Source organism: Fukomys damarensis, unplaced genomic scaffold, assembly GCF_012274545.1.
Source record: "Fukomys damarensis isolate Sample0158 unplaced genomic scaffold, DMR_v1.0_HiC HiC_scaffold_15, whole genome shotgun sequence".
Lineage (NCBI taxonomy): Eukaryota > Metazoa > Chordata > Mammalia > Rodentia > Bathyergidae > Fukomys > Fukomys damarensis.
The window spans coordinates 23,492,376-23,510,006 of record NW_022900927.1 but is presented as its reverse complement, the minus strand read 5'-3'; the positions used below and the strand labels follow the sequence as shown (position 1 = coordinate 23,510,006).

Here is a 17,631-nt window from a genome sequence, read left to right as displayed (position 1 = left end):
TGATAGCAGCCATTCTCTGTGGGGTGAGGTGGAATCTCAGTGTTGTATTCATCTGCATCAGAGAGATGTCTTTTTACCTTTGCTGATTTGAAACATTAGATTTTACCCTGGTATAGTGGCACATTCCCTAACCCCAGGTCATGAAGATTTACATTTGTGCTTTTTAAAAAGCTTTATAGTTTTTGCTTTTACATGTCACTCTAAGATTAAATTTAATTTCAGAATTACTTTTTTTTTTTTTTTTTTTGTGGGGATCAAACTCAGGACCTTGAGCTTTTGAGACAAGCAGCCATTGAGCATTCTGGAGCATCCCTGGCTCCAGAATGACTTTTGGGGGGGTACTGGGAATCAAACCCCCGGACCTTGTGTTTGCAAGGCAGGCAGTGGCACTACTGAACTACATCCCCAGTCCCCCAGAATGACTCTTAATTTTACCCTAAAACCATTTTGGACTGGTGGGCATTAGTATCTTTTTTTATATGTAACTTTGGTCTTTAAGATTTGGGTGATTTTTTGTTTTGTTTTTTTAGCTTATTTAAATCTGTCTTTTTTTATGCTGAGAAACAAAATGATAACTGAATTTCCATTTAGTAGCATTTGATTAATTGGTATGCTTAATGTAGAAGTCAAGGAAGAAGTCATTAGGGTGGGAATGTAGCTCAGTGGTATATCACTTGCCTACCATGTGTGAAGGAAAAAAGGGAAGAAATTATTTAAATTGTTAAAAAAAAAAGAAAACCTGGGCAAATTTGGGTGGGGAAATATAGGAGAGTGGTTGTTCTTAACACAGAATTAGCTAAGAGTGAATACAGACTGGGGAGAACCTTCTGTTTTGGTAAATCACAGTGACTGAATATGATCATTGGCTGCTCTTAAAATCTGAAATAAAATAGCTAGAACAAACAGCAGCTTTGCAGTCCTTTTAGTACCTTCTTAAAGTACTACTTAAAAAACAAAGCAAACAGGATTAGGCAAAAAAACCCACTGACAGTCCTTTTCATCCTATTCAGGGGAGAGAGAGAAAATCAACAGATGGGATTACTATAGTTTACTTTATCCTGTTATGAGAGCTTTTCAGAGAGGTAGACTATCTTACTAGGTGTGAATTTCAGAGGCTATTTACTAGCCATGTAAGTTTGGGTGAATAAGTTAATGTTTCTTAGACATCAGTTTCCTCACTTGTTAATTAGGGATTATGAAGATGCCTAACATTGCATTGTTTGGAGGGTTAAGTGGAACAGCATACTGTCCATGTTAATAAACACTTAATAGTGACTCTTCTTTCTTATTCTCAAGTAATGACTATAATATTTAAATAAACTTGGGTTGGGGGTTGTGGTTGAGTATGTGCTTAGTGTGTTCAAGGCCCAGGGCTCAATCCGGAGCACGCATACATGTCCATTAACTGGATGGAAGTAAAGACTCTGCCTTATTTCTTTTCTTGTTTCAATTTTTTTCTCTTATTTTTCAGTCTGGCTGATATTTAGCCCCAAGTTTAAGAAAGTGTTCAGTTTAATTCTTTTAATGAAATGAGTTGTAGTTATTAGCTTGTTCTCATGTTTAATTCTTGTTTCTTTTCTTTGTGTAAAGATGGAATTGATGGAAATGTGATCATGCTTCAGGAATCCCAAGTTTGTGATATGAATACCAGCACACAATTCTGTTATAAAAATGTGCTTATCCCAAAGTGGCATGATATATGGACCCGGATACAGGTAATAATTTGGAAGCCCCTCACAGGGGTGTCTCAGCTCCTTCATGTAGCTTTACAATACTGCGATCCTGAGGCATTCTTTCTTCCTTCCTCTCTCCCTTTCCCAAAGAAAGTATATGCTTCTCTTTCTAATCTTCCTTTTGCAGTGTGCATACACACAAACATACGTGCATGCACACTCACATTTCTCTTCTTTAAGGCCTTATACCTTCTTTGGACTGGAAATTGTATTGTGCCTATCAGGGTATAAACTCTTGCTTTGCTGCTGCTGCTGCATTTTTTGGTAGTCCTGAGGATTGAACCCAGGGCCTTCACAATAAGCTACATGTTCCGTCCTTTACTTTTAAAATTTGCTAAGTTGCTAAATTGCCCGGGGGCTGGGCTCATACTTATGATCCTCTTGCTTCAGCCTCCCAGAGTACTGGAGTTATAGGCATGTGCCACTGTACCTAGTGCTTTGCTGCTTCTGTTCTGTTTTGATTCTACATGAGATGGTTCATAAAACCCCTGAACTGAAATTTCCTCTTGGACATACATCTCATTTATTTAATAACATTGTTAAGTCACCCTGTAAGCAAGAGTGTCTGGCTGTAATAGTGATTGAACTAAATGAGCTCTTTTGGAAACGTTGCTGCTTCTATAAGTATGGTTACAGACAAGGATATTTGTTGTTCACATCAAAAACCTAAGAATAGGCTTATGTTTTTTTAATTCTTGTTTTTTATTGTCTGATACAAAATCATACTTCATCTGGGGTACATTATAACAACATTTACCCATAATCAGTGATTTGTGACAATGGGTTGAACTCCTCAGCCTGTCATTATGGGAAACATTTTCAGTTTTCTGGGGCTATTTATGACTGGCAATTTTCTTAATATTCTAGGCCTTTGCATTGTTCGTCTCATAAATAGCTGTATTGATAACTTGCATCCTGAGAGTCTTTTCTCTCCTATGCTCGGCCCTAATCGTGGATTCAGATCATGTTAACAAAAATATACTCTTAACAGCTGCCTCTGTACCATGTGCAGTGTTATTTGTCCAATTATGTTTTAGCTGCTGCATGAGTGTATTTCTGAGAAGCCTTGTGGAAACTGGCACCATTACTGATTCAGCTATTTACTTTTAGGGGTTTAAAAAATTATATTTGTGAAAATTTTAAATTCCTACTTCTTTCTTTCTTACTCTGATTTTACTTGTATTACAGATCCGGGTAAATAGTTCCAAATTGGTTCGAGTCACCCAGGTGGACAATGAGGAGAAACTGAAGGAGCTAGAGCAGTTTAGTATCTGGAACTTTGTTTCCTCCTTTTTAAAAGAGAAATTGAATGACACCTATGTTAACGTGGGTCTGTACAGCACAAAAACCTGCCTCAAAGTTGAGATTATAGAGGACACCAAGTACAGTGTCATTGTGACCCGGAGTAAGTCTCATCTCTGTTTTTCTGATGGATTCTGTAGTGAGTAGGCACTGAGCTCTGGAGGGTGTAATTAGCGAGACAGACAAGTAAGCCTAAGACAGCTCCATTTTGGTTCTGATTATAACCCTGAGTACACCGTGGCTCCAGTTTAGTGACTCCATCCTACATCAGACTCTTTAGGCCTAGAAATCAAGACTTCACCTTTGCTATTCCAACAACTCCTTGCTTTGAGATGTGAAGGTTCCTAACAGTGCCTGTGGCTTGGAGCTAATAATGCCCACTCTTTTTAGAGTAACCAGCTAGTTGTGTTCATGTGTTCTGAATACTCCTAGACAAAGGCAGCAGCCCTGCATTTCAAGACATGAATAGTTAAACAATAAAAACTTAGGAAAGGTAAATTGAATATTAGTAATTCACGGGTAGAAAATACTTGTGGAACCATAAGTAAAGGTGAGGACTGCTGCAGGTTAAGCCTGGGTTCAGTGGAAGTGGGAAAAGTTTTTCCTTCTCTGAAGGTGTCTGAGAAAGTTTTAGAGCAGGTAGTTTGTGTTGAATTCTCTCTGACTTGGTTTCTTTATGGTTATTACCCAGGTCGTAGGAGTCACAGATACATGAGTAGTAGACATGTGGTTATGCCCTTCTATTTGTCCTAGGTTTCCACAGTTGTGTAGGGTTGGCTTGTTTTTTGTGTTTCTTCTATTTTTATTGATTTATCTTGCTCTTGTCTATTGGCCTCCCCTAAACACATAACTCCAGGTGTAAAAGATACCAGAGTCTCTGGTAATGCCACTAAGGGGCCTTTGCGTGGCTTTGCTGGTCCTGGGTGAGATGTTTGGCGGGTAGATAAGTTTTTCCAGAACTTCTGTGCTGTGTAGCAAAGGAAAGTGGGTAATATTATTAGGCCAAAAAAGTCAGAAAACAGCATGAGGTCCTGACCCAAAGTTCTAGGCAAATTTGAATTCCCTGCCAGTGAGGTTTAGGCCTAAAAGCCAGAGTAGTGGAGACCCCTTGTGGACAATTTCATGAAATGTTGATGGCAATATGTAGCTTGTTCCAAAGTGAAGCTTAGAACATAGGTAGCCAAAATAAAAATAAGATCTTCAGGAAAGTACTGGTTAGACAGAGACCTAGTTATACTTTCTCTTTGGAAGGATGACCAGGCTTTGTGTGGAATTTACTGTTTTACTGTACCCAACCCATAGGCCAACATTGCTTTTTATTCTATAATCCCTTAAACTGTTTGGTTAAGCAAATGTCTTTCTTTACTTCAGGATTTGACCCCAAGCTCTTCCTCATTTTCTTCCTTGGACTTGTACTGTTTTTTTGTGGAGACTTGTTGAGCAGGTAGGTTCCCAGGCTAGTGTGTACCATGGCAAAGCTCTTTCATACCCGTAGTTCTTTATCATAAAAATTGTAAGTATTGCCATTCTCTCTCCTAGGACCTTTATGGCTTGGGTATTGTCTGCTTAGATATTTAAAAAATACATTAATATGTATTATGATTTTTTTCTGATTTTAATAATATTGTTAATTAAATTCCTTTATTAGGGAGTCATCAAGATTAACTGGATTTAGCCAGTGTACTATGAAGTTGGCTATCACCACCTTTTCTACTGTTAGAAGTAATGTGTTACTGCAGAGACTGATAGAATGTAATTGCTGCCAGATTGTGTTTAGATGTAAGGAGATAAACATCTCTATTTTCATTTCCTTCCTTTAGGAACCTATTAGCAAGGATAGATGAAACTGACATGTTCAAATATGAAGAAAACATGTAGACAACTAAGCAAACACTGAATGAAGGTAGAATCAACATTAATCAGGGCTGGGGATGTAGCTCAGTGGCACTGTGCCTACCTGGCAAATGCAAGGTTCTGAGTTGGATCCCTGGAAGAAACAAAAACAAAACATTGTACAAGTAAAAAGAGTAGTTGTGGAGTAGTGAATGAACAATTAACAATTGGAATTTGAAGTTTGGCTGAAGGGGGATTTGAGGTAGCTCTTCCTTGTATTGGAGGTTCTGAAAGAACACAGTAACAAAGAAATAATGAGTTAGAAACAGTATGGAATGGGAGTTGAATTGCTGTTGTCGACTCATAAAAGATTTGTTTATTTTTTCTGGGTAGACAATTCAGTTCCAGTTTCTAATCTCTACTTGAGCAGTATTCTTGCTTTCTTTCTTCCCAGAGAAGCTGAGCAGTTCTTTAGAAGAAATATTCTTACTAAAACTTGGGTTGGAGCTTGGCACGGTGGTGCATCCTGTAATCGCAGTTCTCTGGGAGGCTCAGGCAGGAGGACTACAAATTTGAGCCCAACCTAGGCAACTTAGTGAGATCTTGTCTCAAAATTTAAAAACAAAACAAGCTAGAAAACAAAAAACAGGTTGGGAGAGAGATTGGGGATGGAAGGGGGTTTATGCTTGGGATACACTTGAGGGGACCTAATTGATACTAATTTTACAATCTGGCAACAGCTACATTGTATCCATTTCTACAGTTCTCTGAACTCAGGTTCTTGGCAAATATTTGCTCTAATTTGTACCTTTAAGAAAATCTTGACCAAAATACAAGATAGGATACTAATACAGTAGTAGGAGACAGAGATCTTTTACAAATGGAAAGGGAATCATAGAGATGGAGGGAGGGGAGGGGAAAGAGAAATAAAAAATAATTAAGATGTGCTATATACATGTACCCCATGATGAATGTAATCACATACTGTAAACATGACTAATAAAACTTTTAAAATCTTTTGGCTAGGTTAGTCCTAGTTTCAGCTGTGTATGAAGTATACACCTATAATCATAAAATAAATTTTCTGTCACAGGAGTCAGGTTTTCTACTATTCCACTGGGATGAGTGTGGGAGTTGTGGCCTCTCTCCTAATCATCATTTTTATACTATCCAAGTTTATGCCAAAGGTAAGTGGCAGAATCTTTCTCATATGCAGTTAGGATTAACTTGAATAATCTTAGAACACTGACGGTTTGCAGTGATGGCTAATGAGTGAATGCCCTGCTCTTTTCTTGATTCTGAAAGGTACTTTCCATTATGAAACTGGAACCTGATTGCATATAAACTCTTTAAAGTTCTGTGCTCAGTGGGGATTAAAGTCAATCTGTTTTCTAATGACATAACTAGGTTTTTAAGTTATTTAGCATCTCATTTTTCCAGTGTTCCTTGCAAACTGTACCTTTTTACATATAAAGGACATCATTTTAAATATGTGCATTTTGAGTAGGTTAAATTTTAAGAAAAAAATCATAGTTCCATTTTGCTTCTTTTTTGTATGGAAAGTCTTGTAATTTTTTGCTTTCACTTCTACTCTGTGTTTTAGAAAACTCCCATTTATGTCATCCTGGTGGGAGGCTGGTCCTTTTCTCTGTACCTCATTCAGCTAGTTTTTAAGAACTTACAAGAGATCTGGAAGAGTTACTGGCAATATCTTTTAAGTAAGTGTTATCAATTTTGCTTTCTATTTTGCATGTTATAGGCTGTTTTAGTTAGTTTGACCAGGAAAAGATGTTGCCTACTTACAAGGAGTTAATAGTTTAAAGATATTTGATTAATTTGCAAAAATCAATTTTCCATTTATTTCTAATACCATTATTACTTAAAAATATTAAAATGCTGCTGCCAAGGAGACTTCAATTTTTTGGTATTTATAAAGACATTTCTGTTTACATAATAAGCATTTGCCTGAAAAACCATATATTGACTATTAACATAATCATAATTTAAATATACTTGAGAACCTTAAGAAGTGAAGATTGTAGTGAATCTTATCTGCAGAATAAGATTCTTCGGTCATGAGAATAAAAGCCCTTGGTGTATTATTTGAGAAGTCATTCATCTCTATTTCATATTTTAGACTTTAAAAATACACTTTCAGAATTACTCAACATAGAGCTTTAATGCTCCATTTGAATTAAATAAGTTTCTGATAACAAAGGCTAGAAACTTAACTATATATGCGTGTATGTGTGTCTGTGCATGTGTCTTTCTGTATCCATTTACACATTTCTCCTAATGAAAAAAGTATGAGTAACTGAGTAAATGACTTGTTCAATTTCTTGGTTCAACAGATGGTATATAGAGAATTTATTGCTACTTCTTGTGAAGATTATTTATTATTTTATCTGTGTCTACGCTAGACATAGATAAAAAAGAATGTCTTGTGATAACTCTTCTCATAGGCTACATCCTCACAGTTGGATTCATGAGTTTTGCAGTATGTTACAAATATGGTCCCTTGGAGAATGAACGAAGTATCAACTTGCTGACTTGGACCTTGCAGCTGATGGGCCTGGGTTTCATGTATTCTGGCATCCAGATACCGCACGTTGCCCTTGGCATTATCATCATTGCACTGTGTACTAAGAATCTGGAGTATCCTATTCAGTGGCTGTACATCACCTACAGGTGACTGAAAGGCAATGTAACTGTGCTGACATGTTCACTATGAGATGCAGTTTACAGCAAAAGGATACAAAGGTGTGGTCCTGGGATCCTCTTTGTTAGTGAGAAATTATTGTGTTATGCTTTTGCCTTTTTTCCTTCCTATTTGTTTAGACGCTGTAGGCTTTTTATAATTTTTATTCTAGTCATTTTATATACAAGCATCCAGTGAAGTGTCATGAATTCCTATTACCACTAGGTGGTGCACACTATATCACTTACACCATAGGCCTCAGGTTAGCTGGTTCAAGATTATTTAACCCTGATTTTCAGATTGCTTTGGAAGTGCTAGTCTTATTTTAAGATGTAATTCATAGCATGTTATCACTTTTTATATTGAGAATGGAATGGTCATGGATTTTGAGATTTTTATTGGTTGTTCTGTTGCAGATAGTCAAAGTGATACCTTCAGTTTGAGGAACCAAATCAATGGATCACAGTATTATAAGATTGTTATAGCCGGGTGTGGTGGCGCATGCCTGTAATTCCAGCACTCGGGAGGCTGAGGCAGGAGGATTGCTGTGAGTTCGAGACCAGCCTGGGCTACATAGTGAGTTCCAGGTCAGTCTCAACTACAAAGTGAGACCCTGTCTCAAAAAACCCAAAAAAAAGATTGTTTTGTCATTTTTCCCATTTATTGGAAAATAAATATATTGTTTGTCATTTATTGGAAAATAAGTGAATTTATTCACATTAGTATACAACATTGACTACTATAACTTCACTAAAAGGAGTCCACTGTAACTGAAGATGTATATGGAATAAAGATGGGAGTGATGACTAATGTTCAGACTGGCTGCTATATGCTTGGTTCACTGAATGGAGCTAGAGATGAGGATGGATATAGATTACTGATTAATGATTCATGATGTTATTTTGGTGAGCACAGAAAGATGTATAAGGCAAGAGAAAATCCTGTCCCCCCTCGTCTTCTGACAGAAGAAGAGTATCGGATACAAGGAGAGGTAGAGACCCAAAAGGCTTTAGAAGAGCTCCGAACATTCTGTAACAGTCCAGACTGCTCACCTTGGAAGACCATTTCTCGGATCCAGTTTCCAAAAAGGTAAACTTTTGGCCAGATAAACCAAGATCTCTCAAGGTCACTGTGACCCTAGATAACTTTGTTGTATTTGTGACCCTTGTTTATTGTTAACCCAGGAGTGCTCAAGAGAGAGCTATCTATAGCATATATTAAGCAATAGTCCATTTCCTGTTTCTCCAAGGAACTACCTGCTCTAGCTTTTACTGAAGCATTGAGATGGGAAGATTCCAGCATCATATTAAGTTACCCCTCTCTGCAGGTTTTACATTGCTGAGTGGGTTTTTCTTTTCTGGTTTTTAGTTGGTAATATAGTATGTGAAGATGCAATTTGGAATCCTGACAGCATAAAGTTTATAGTACCATAAACACAAATAACTCTGTAATACCCTTAATCTTCTCTTATCAGGATATGATGACTCGAGGAACCTTAGCATTTCCATAACTAGTGCTTATTAAGGACAGGCTAGTGCTTATTAGATAGAGTTTCAGGGGACATTGGCCTATGATCCCAGACTTTTTTTCCCTATTCCTTGCTTTAGTCTATGTACCTGCCAGAGTAGGGCATGTTGGCTTGACTCAATAAAATTAGAACTATGAGCATATCAAGCATTTCAATTTGTTCTTATCTTGAAAGACAATTACAAGGATAAAAGACAGATTGCTAATGAATATTACTTTCTCTTTTCCAGATTTGCTGATTTTGTGGAAGGCTCTTTCCACCTCACACCAAATGAAGTTTCTGTCCATGAGCAGGAGTATGGATTAGGGAGCATTATTGCCCTGGATGAGGAAGCATTCTCTGAGGAGGAAGATTCGGATTCTCCATGCCCCTCTGCCACACAAAACAACTTCCTCACTTAGAGAGTAGTCTTTTATTTTCATGTAGGCTTGGTGCCTTGGTGGTCCATGTTGTAAGTGCTGTGCAGTTCTTCTAGGCCTTTGTAGCAGGCTGAGGGATAATGCAGAGTTTCTCTCACTGAAATGAGAGGCTTGAAAGATCTCCCTCTGGGAGTGGTCTTGGTGGCCTCTGTGGGATCCCTGAGGAAGAAGAATGGGAAAAGCAGTGAATGTTGCCGTAGTTCACTTCCCACTGGTTAAGCTATCAGCCCATTTTTCTGTTCCCAAGAAATTGGATGTCCACAGCCAGCATGGCATTCTAGCTCCTCATGAAAGTTGGTTCAGTCATGACCTTTCTGTCACCATGGCTGGAACTACAAAGTGAGAATTGTTGTAAGTGCAGTAATGCTTTCAGGCCATAACCTGCATCTGCCAAAGAGAAACCCACAAATCTGAGCCTCCTTTACTTCTGCTTTTATTTCAGTGACTTTAGAATAATCTCTTATTTAACTGCCTTTGGGAAGAGTTGACTTCTGTCTTGTTTTTTTAAACAAATATATTTTTAAAGACAACAAACTCATATTCCAAAAGAAGCAGGTGCTCCAGAGTGACAAGGCCTATTGGCCCTTAGATATTTATTAATATAGATTATTCATTAAAGCCCCAGGAGGTATTATGTTGAGCTTTGAATTAGTTCTCACATGTATATTCTGAGTCCTACTTGCTTTGAGGAAATTTACCTGTAGGCTGTTCTGCATGTGAAGTCTCTTGGGCTTTTTATTATATTCCACCTTTAATTCTTTTTTGGTACCAGGGATTGAACTCAGTACCTTGCGCTTGCAAGGCAGGTGACGGAACCACTGGGCTTAGTCCCTGGCCACATTTAATTGTATCTTAAAAATACATTTGCATTTTTCTCTTCCTATTCTTCCTTGCTCTCCTTTTTCCTTTCAGGAAAGGTTTATTCCGTCACCTGTGGGGTGTGTAAAATTCAGAGTATGTCTCATTTCTTATCCCCCATCCCTTCTGTTGGCCAGAAGTGCTCCTTTTTACCCCATTTTTTCTTGTCACTGGGTCACATGTCTTTGAGTTACTGTGGAAGAAACTACCCTTTTGTCTGCCTTGCTTTATGTACTCTTCTATTCTTTCAGCCTTCTTGACCACCTACACTCCCCCAAATCTGGCTAATTTGTAAGCCTGAAACCATGTATGAAGTTTCTTGGTACATATTTGTAGCTTGTAGCTACCCCAATTTGCGTTGCCAGGAAATAGACCTCTAGGTTATCTTCATGCCTCTGGATGCTCACTCAGCCATCAGTATCAGACATATTTTTTTACGAATTTATTATTATTTTCAATTCCATTTCTGACCAGAGATTTACGTTGTCTTAGAGTGGCCTTAGTTTTACATTCTTTTACCTTTGTAAAGTACTCTTACAGGCCAGCAATAACATTTATGAGGGAGCAGATTCCCAAGTATCTGTCATTTGCTTGGTTCTTTCTCTATAGTTTTTCACCCTTGTACTTTGGGGAAAGCTATTATTCCTTTAGCCAGGAAGGTAGATATTCATGGCAGGTGCATAGCATTGGACTTTCTGACTTACCGTAATCATAGAGAAGGAAGATGAATTTTTAAAAAGCTGTTATAACTCATTCAGACCAGCCACTTAGCATGTAATTTTGAAAGATCCTGGGCTCTGATGCTGACTTCTGAAATGTCAGCTCTGAGACTCCCAACCAGGTGGCTGGCTGATTATTTCCACCATTGTTCCCCCATAGCCTTTAACTGTTCTAAAGTGACAACTACCTCAATTGGCAGAAAGGGAGTAGAAAGAGAAAGATGAATAGTATTTGATAGATACTGTAGGTTAAAGTTGCAGAATACAAAGAACTCTATATTGGGAAGCCTTTATCCCTTTGTGAATTATGTGCATGTTAAAATTTTGTCCTTCTACAAAGAACTATTAAAACATCTGAGGGACTGGAGTTATAGCTCAGTGGTATTGCACTTGCTTAAAATGCACAAGGCCTTGGGTTTAAACCCCAGCCCATAACTCCTCCTCCCCCCAATCCTGTGACATTATTTTAGACGCTTTTTGATGTTATTTTAGAAATTTGAGACTTAGCATTTTTCAGTATAAATTAATTTGGAAAAATAATTTAACTGTACAAAAGTCTCACTATCTCTGGAGACATTGGTGCCTTCCCCCAAATGTCTTAGGGAAGTGGTAGCTTGCCTCCAGAGTGACATTTCCTGGTTCATGTCTTTATTTCAGTAAGAAGCCATTGTGACGTTGAGAAATATTCTCCTTTTCTGTGTAGTAAATTCTTTGTGAAATACAGTTTCTAGACTAGTTTTTTTTTTTTTTTCTTCACTGTGTTGAATTTGGGGTGAGTAAAATCAAATTCATTTTATTACTTCCTGTCTGGTAATTGGAGAACAGCTTCAGGTGGTGGAGATGACAATTCCTGCTGCAACATGAGCATTGCTCTCAGACAGTGAAGGACAGTGCCTGCTCAGTGTGCTCTGTCCTTTTCCAGCCTGCCTGTGTGGCTCTGCCCAGATGTTTCAGTGTGCCCGGAGATTGCTTGACTCTGTAAACCTTTAGGAGCTGCTCTTGTCTCCCTCTTGGCCACTTAAGTCTGCTGGCTCAGTCACTACTTGAAGCCCCTATTTAATTTTCCCTGGCAGTTATAGCTATTGCAATTTCAGCATAGTCTCGTTTCAGACTGATCTCATCAGGAAGGATTGAAGGGATAACTGGGGGGTGAGCTGGACATTGGAGCCATGTCTGCTGCCACGTCAGCGTCTTGCTAGACAAATATCAAGCCATAAATTGGCCTGAGAGCTTAGGATCTCATCAGCATTGGAAATCTATTATTTCTAATTGGTCTGACCAAGTTGTGTAGAGCATGCTTCCCATTAATGGGAGTATAAGAGGCAACCGGCCTAAAATATTTTTCTTTCACTTTCCTACTCAGGTGGTTTTCATGACAGGAACGGAACATAAAGACCAAAACCAAAAATACATTTAACAACTTGGATACCTTTTCTTTTTTGATACTGGGGATTGAACTTGGGTCCTTATTTGATACATTTTAATAAGAAATTTCTGTCAGTTACTGCACCATACCAAAACCAGTTCATTTCTCTCCCCAAATTTGTGCTTTTTTGTGTCTGTTACAAAGGGAATTTTACTGATAGTAGCACTTTGGATCCCACTGTTCCTTTTATAATAATGCATCCCATTCCAGCACCCAGGCCCTTTTCTTCATCAGTTGTGTCCCTTTAACCCAGTCCTTAGTTGGCATTAGGATGGAGATTTTTTTTTTTTTTTTTTTTTTTTTTAATGATAGGTTCTCACTATGTAGTTCAGGCTGGCCCTGAACTCACTGTGTAGCCTGGGCTGGCCTTGAGCTCACTGTAGCCTCACAGCGTTCCTCCTGCCTCAGCCTCCTGACTGCTGGGATTACACGTGTGTGCCACCACGCCTGGCTTAAGATGGAGATTTGATGAATGAAAGGACCTAAATAATAGATAGTCTCCCAGGCCCCAATGTCCATAAAAGGCTTGGGAATGGATTATGTAGTTGTTCTGGAAAAATTGAAAAGATGGGCTCAAATGGATGCCTGTCTAAAAATGGTTCCTGGCCCTGTACTTATAACTCTTTAGAATTGAATGGTGAAAGTTGAAGTAGTAGGAAAGGAAATAAAAAATCCTAGTATTCCTTTGCACTAAGGTCTGAGATACTAACCTGTATTGAAATGGGAGGACTTACGTCTGGACTGAGAAGAGGAGAGTTGGATAGATATATTGTTTTCTTTCATTGTATAGGCACTGGAACCAAGTAATAAATATGAAGTAACCACTGCACAAGGCAGATGCTCCTGGACATTCTTGTTTTTCATGTGGCAGAATTGATTTTTTTTTTTTTAAAAGGGGAACCAATGCAACTAACTGGGACCCAGTGCTATCTTAGTGACAACTTATGGTTTCAGGCTGCTCATTGAGTTGGGTTCTATATAGTTAACTGCCTTGAAAAGGGTGTCTAGTGCCTTATGTGTCAGGAGGCAGAGACTGCTGGGAATAAAGCAGATTCATGCCAGTGTCACAGCTTAGGTGGGGCTGTGAGTGGTCACACAGACTCCCCAAAAGGTGGAGGTCTGGACTCCCCCATCTCCTGTCATCTTCCTCTCTCACACTCTTGATGACTACTTGAAAATAGTGAACTCTTTCTTTGAACTTGCCTACAGCATACACATTCTGTTAATGTAACAGGCAGCTCATAATGTGAATTTAAGAAACTGCTACAGACTACAATTGCCACAGTTTTCCATGTGTATGGAATTGATGTTGAAATAACAGGGCTAGAAGTTACTGGGTAAATTTTAGCCGTGGGTAATGCCTTAGTGTTTAGATAAAAGATTTGTCATTTATATTTAAAATAAATGTTCATAGATGTTTGTAAGGAATGAAATCATCAGGGACGGCTCCTTGCCATGGGTCTCATTTTCATCTTTTTGTAAAATAATGATGTCTTATGTATTTTTATTATATAGCTTGTAAATAACCTCAATTTTAATAAAGTTTTGTAGACTATGCAGTGATTGTGTGTGTGTGTGTGTGTGTGTGTGTATGTGTACTGCTCATCGAACTCAGGACCTTGCACTTGTAAGGCAGGCACTGTGCCAGTGAGCTACATCCCTGGCCCCTGTAGTGATCTCTCAATGAATATATACTCTCTTGTTTAGATCTCATGCCTTCAGCTAATCAGCGGTTGACTCCAGTTTCTTGCCATTGGTTTCCCCTCATCTAACAATCCCTCTCCACCCTAAATCTGTATTGTCAACTGCCATTCTTGGACTGAATGATTTCCTGGGATGCCATATCTCATAGGGACAGTCATGCAGGAGTAGCAGATTGTTACTGCTGTGCTGTATCTGGGAAAGTAAAGGTTATTCCTGGTCTGAGAAGCTATTCTGATTGTACTTTAGTTCTTTTATTATTATTATTATTATTTCTTTTTTATGACACAAAGTTGCTCTTGCTTACTGGGATGGTAGGAATCTATAGGTATGGGATGCCTATCAAGAGTTTTGTGTAAGATATTAGGGACCGGGACTGTAATGAGCATTAGGAGCCATGGGATATTATCTTTTTTGGTGGTACTGGGGATCGAACTCAGGACCTTGCACTTCCAAGGCAGGTGCGGTGCCACTGAACTAAATCCTCAGCGCACACACACACACACACACACACACACCCCCTTTTTTTGGTACTGGGGATGAAACTTGGGTCCTTGCACTTTTGAGGCAGGCGGTGGCACCACTGAACTAAATCCCCGGCCCAGGGATATAATCTTTGATTATGTCTAGGTCCAGCTTCTGCTACAGGAGTTTGCTATTTTCCTTTTTTTCCCCCCTCTAATAAATTGACTGTTTCCTTTGTCTAGCATTTGTATTGTGTACCTGTCTTCTCTGTTCTTAGTTACTTGGAAATCCATGTACATTTTTTTAAAAGATAAAATTGACAGGATGAAGACCAATAAGAAAGTGGAATGTAGTCCATATGTAAATTTGTATAGATTAATGCATACAAATGCATCCTCTTTCTCTTCTGTAGTTTAGTAGGTAATGAGAGACAGATGATCATTAATGGTTAAATTAGTAACTTAAAGCACTATTGTTAGATATGCAACATCACTGGGTTTTAGTAAGGACTGAAAAAGTTGACTATATGTTCTCAGGTTTAACATGCATAGTAATTGTTGGGGGAACTTGTTAAAATGCAGACCTGGTTTTGCATATCTGTAGTAATGCCCAGGATTCTCCCTTTCTAATCTGCTTCCAGGTGACTTGGATGTTGGTGATCTATGTATGGACTTTGTTTTTTTGTTGTTATATTTTTCTTTATTTTTGATACCAGGGATTGAATTTAGGGCCTTCCACTTGCAAGGCAGGTGGCAGAACAACCAAGCCAAATACCCGGCCCTGGACTTTGTTTTGAATAGAAAGGATGTAAAGCACTTAGCTTGTTGCTTAGTACATAGTACTTGGTGTTATTGGCAGTGATAATTTATGAATAACTCTGTCACCAAATATCTTGTCCATTATATTTGAAAACATTTTTTGTTTGTTTGTTTTTTGAGACAGGGTCTCACTTTGAAGTTGAGACTGACCTGGAACTCACTGTGTAGCCCAGGCTGGTCTTGAACTCGCAGCGATCCTCCTGCCTCAGCCTCCCGAGTGCTGGGATTACAGACGTGTGCCACCACGCCTGGCTCTGAAAACTATTTTTATTGTGTAGTATTTTTAAAGAAGTTAATGTCTCATGAGGGTTATTGAATGAACTGGTTTAATCAGATTGTTGCCCTCCCAGCTTTTATGAGAAAACACCAAAAGATTTGGAATTGTTTCCTCTTCATTATTTTTTTTGGTCAGCTTTATTGGAGTATGCTGTACACAATAAAAATTTACTAGTTTTAAGTAGTTTCAACAGGTGTATAGACCCCTCCATTGTAATCTAGAACATTTTCAGAAGTTCCCTTACCATTAAATGGACTAGACCAGCACCTCACACATTCTAGGCAAATATCCCTCCACTGAGATACATTAAAGCCCAGACTGTACAAAGGAAAGAGATTTTGGAGTCAGACAGTAGAGAAATAACAAGCTCCAGTTGCTTCAGTTTTGTCTAGAAATCAGGAGCTATTCCATTTTAACTTGCTTGGTTGTAGCACTCAGATTTAGACCTCCTAGCAGCTGGGAACCCATCACAGGCCAAGGCAGACTAGCATGGCTGGGTGTTAAAGCTGTGATGTTTAAAGCCTAAGGCTGCCATCTCCCTTAGATTCAATTTGTCCTGGAAGCATGCAGTAGACCTTGAGGGAATGGGTAGACATAAAGATAAACCCCAAATGCTGCAAATTCCTGCTGATAACATGAGACCTGGCTTCTTGTACTAACTCTGCCAGGCTTGCAATGTTGTGGCTGTATAGAACTGTTGTCCTCATTCCAGCACTGGACAATGGGCACTGTTTACCCCACCCATACATGGGATTGTGTTTTGATGTCACTTCCACTCAGCTTTCTCTTTCTCTTCCTTACATTTTTTTCGCCCACCAAATCAATAAATTATGTAAGGGCCAGTTAATAATGGACTGCTGATGGGCCAGGCTTATGCAGAGTGCTTCTGCAGAGCAAGAGCTCGGACCCTGGACTAAGCAGCTGTGGCTGGGAGTTGGAGAATCAAGTCTCTATCTTTAGTTAAGTGCCTGTAATTGCCTAATCTGCTTCTTGTACATGCCTAGAAGAGAAGCTGGTAGGCAGAGGAACCTGCTGTTTAGGAATTTTCCTGGGCAGATAAGAGGGTACTTGGAAAATTGGGTTTGATAAGCTTTTTATCTGTCAGAGGGAGCCATTTTCTACTGGGCTAATTCCCAGGAAACAGCATTTCAGGGTCTTACTTAATATCCTGGTGCTGAAGAAGGATTAAAATTAGAAACATCAGAACTTGGGCTGAGACCTATGGCAGACTTAGGGTCAGGAAGCTGCACTGTGTTCCTGCTTCTGGCATATGCTAGCTTGGATCAAAGCACACACTGTGTTATCTCTGAGCCTGATGTTTGGTTTAATTTCCCTTTAGAATGAAGTGTCAGCATTGCTTGTCCTTCAGTGTGGGCTAGTCAGTGAGATGATACAGGTGGGGGTTCAGCGAACCTGGGGTGTCCATACAAATATAAAGTATTACTATCAATCTCTAAGTCTTTGTGATGAGGCCTAATTCACAGGGGAATTTAAGAGAGGAATTTGGGATTTTTTTTTTCTGCTTAGCTCCCCAGGTAATTTCATTAATACCTCTAAAAAAGCAAACAAAAACCCAAACCTCAACTCCCCCCAAAATAGGAAATACAGGTTTGAGGGAGGTACTGTCTCTGCTAGGGGGATATCCCAGCTTGCTTTCCTCCATGGCAGAGTTCCTCACTTCTTGGAAAAACTTTTCTTTGGCTAAAAATTCCATTCCTTCTACTCTCATTTCCAAATTTTGGGGACAGTGGAGCAAGAACTCTTCTACTTGAGCCCCTCAGCTAAAGCCAACCAGATATCCTTTCCTCCCTAGAGGGAGACTGAGCGTCACAGGCCTGCAAAGGGTTAAGTGAG

General features: G+C 39.0%; 1 protein-coding gene across 3 annotated transcripts in view; it reads left to right on the top strand.

The window, feature by feature from the left end:
• Nucleotides 1-12,814, top strand: part of Nemp1 (nuclear envelope integral membrane protein 1) — a 25,162-nt gene extending 12,348 nt beyond the window's left edge. Inside the window, exons 2-9 of one of the 3 annotated variants that reach the window (XM_010644635.2) lie at nucleotides 1,591-1,715; nucleotides 2,922-3,138; nucleotides 4,407-4,479; nucleotides 5,962-6,055; nucleotides 6,472-6,586; nucleotides 7,331-7,556; nucleotides 8,482-8,655; nucleotides 9,324-12,814. In XM_010644635.2, coding sequence (XP_010642937.1) covers nucleotides 1,591-1,715; nucleotides 2,922-3,138; nucleotides 4,407-4,479; nucleotides 5,962-6,055; nucleotides 6,472-6,586; nucleotides 7,331-7,556; nucleotides 8,482-8,655; nucleotides 9,324-9,495 — 1,196 coding nt within the window. In that variant the 3' untranslated portion in view covers nucleotides 9,496-12,814. Of the gene's footprint in view, nucleotides 1-1,590; nucleotides 1,716-2,921; nucleotides 3,139-4,406; nucleotides 4,480-5,961; nucleotides 6,056-6,471; nucleotides 6,587-7,330; nucleotides 7,629-7,982; nucleotides 8,092-8,481; nucleotides 8,656-9,323 lie in introns of those variants that run through there. The other 2 variants (XR_004517275.1, XR_004517276.1) reach the window with 2 other exon arrangements.
• The last annotated feature ends 4,817 nt before the right edge of the window (nucleotides 12,815-17,631 follow it).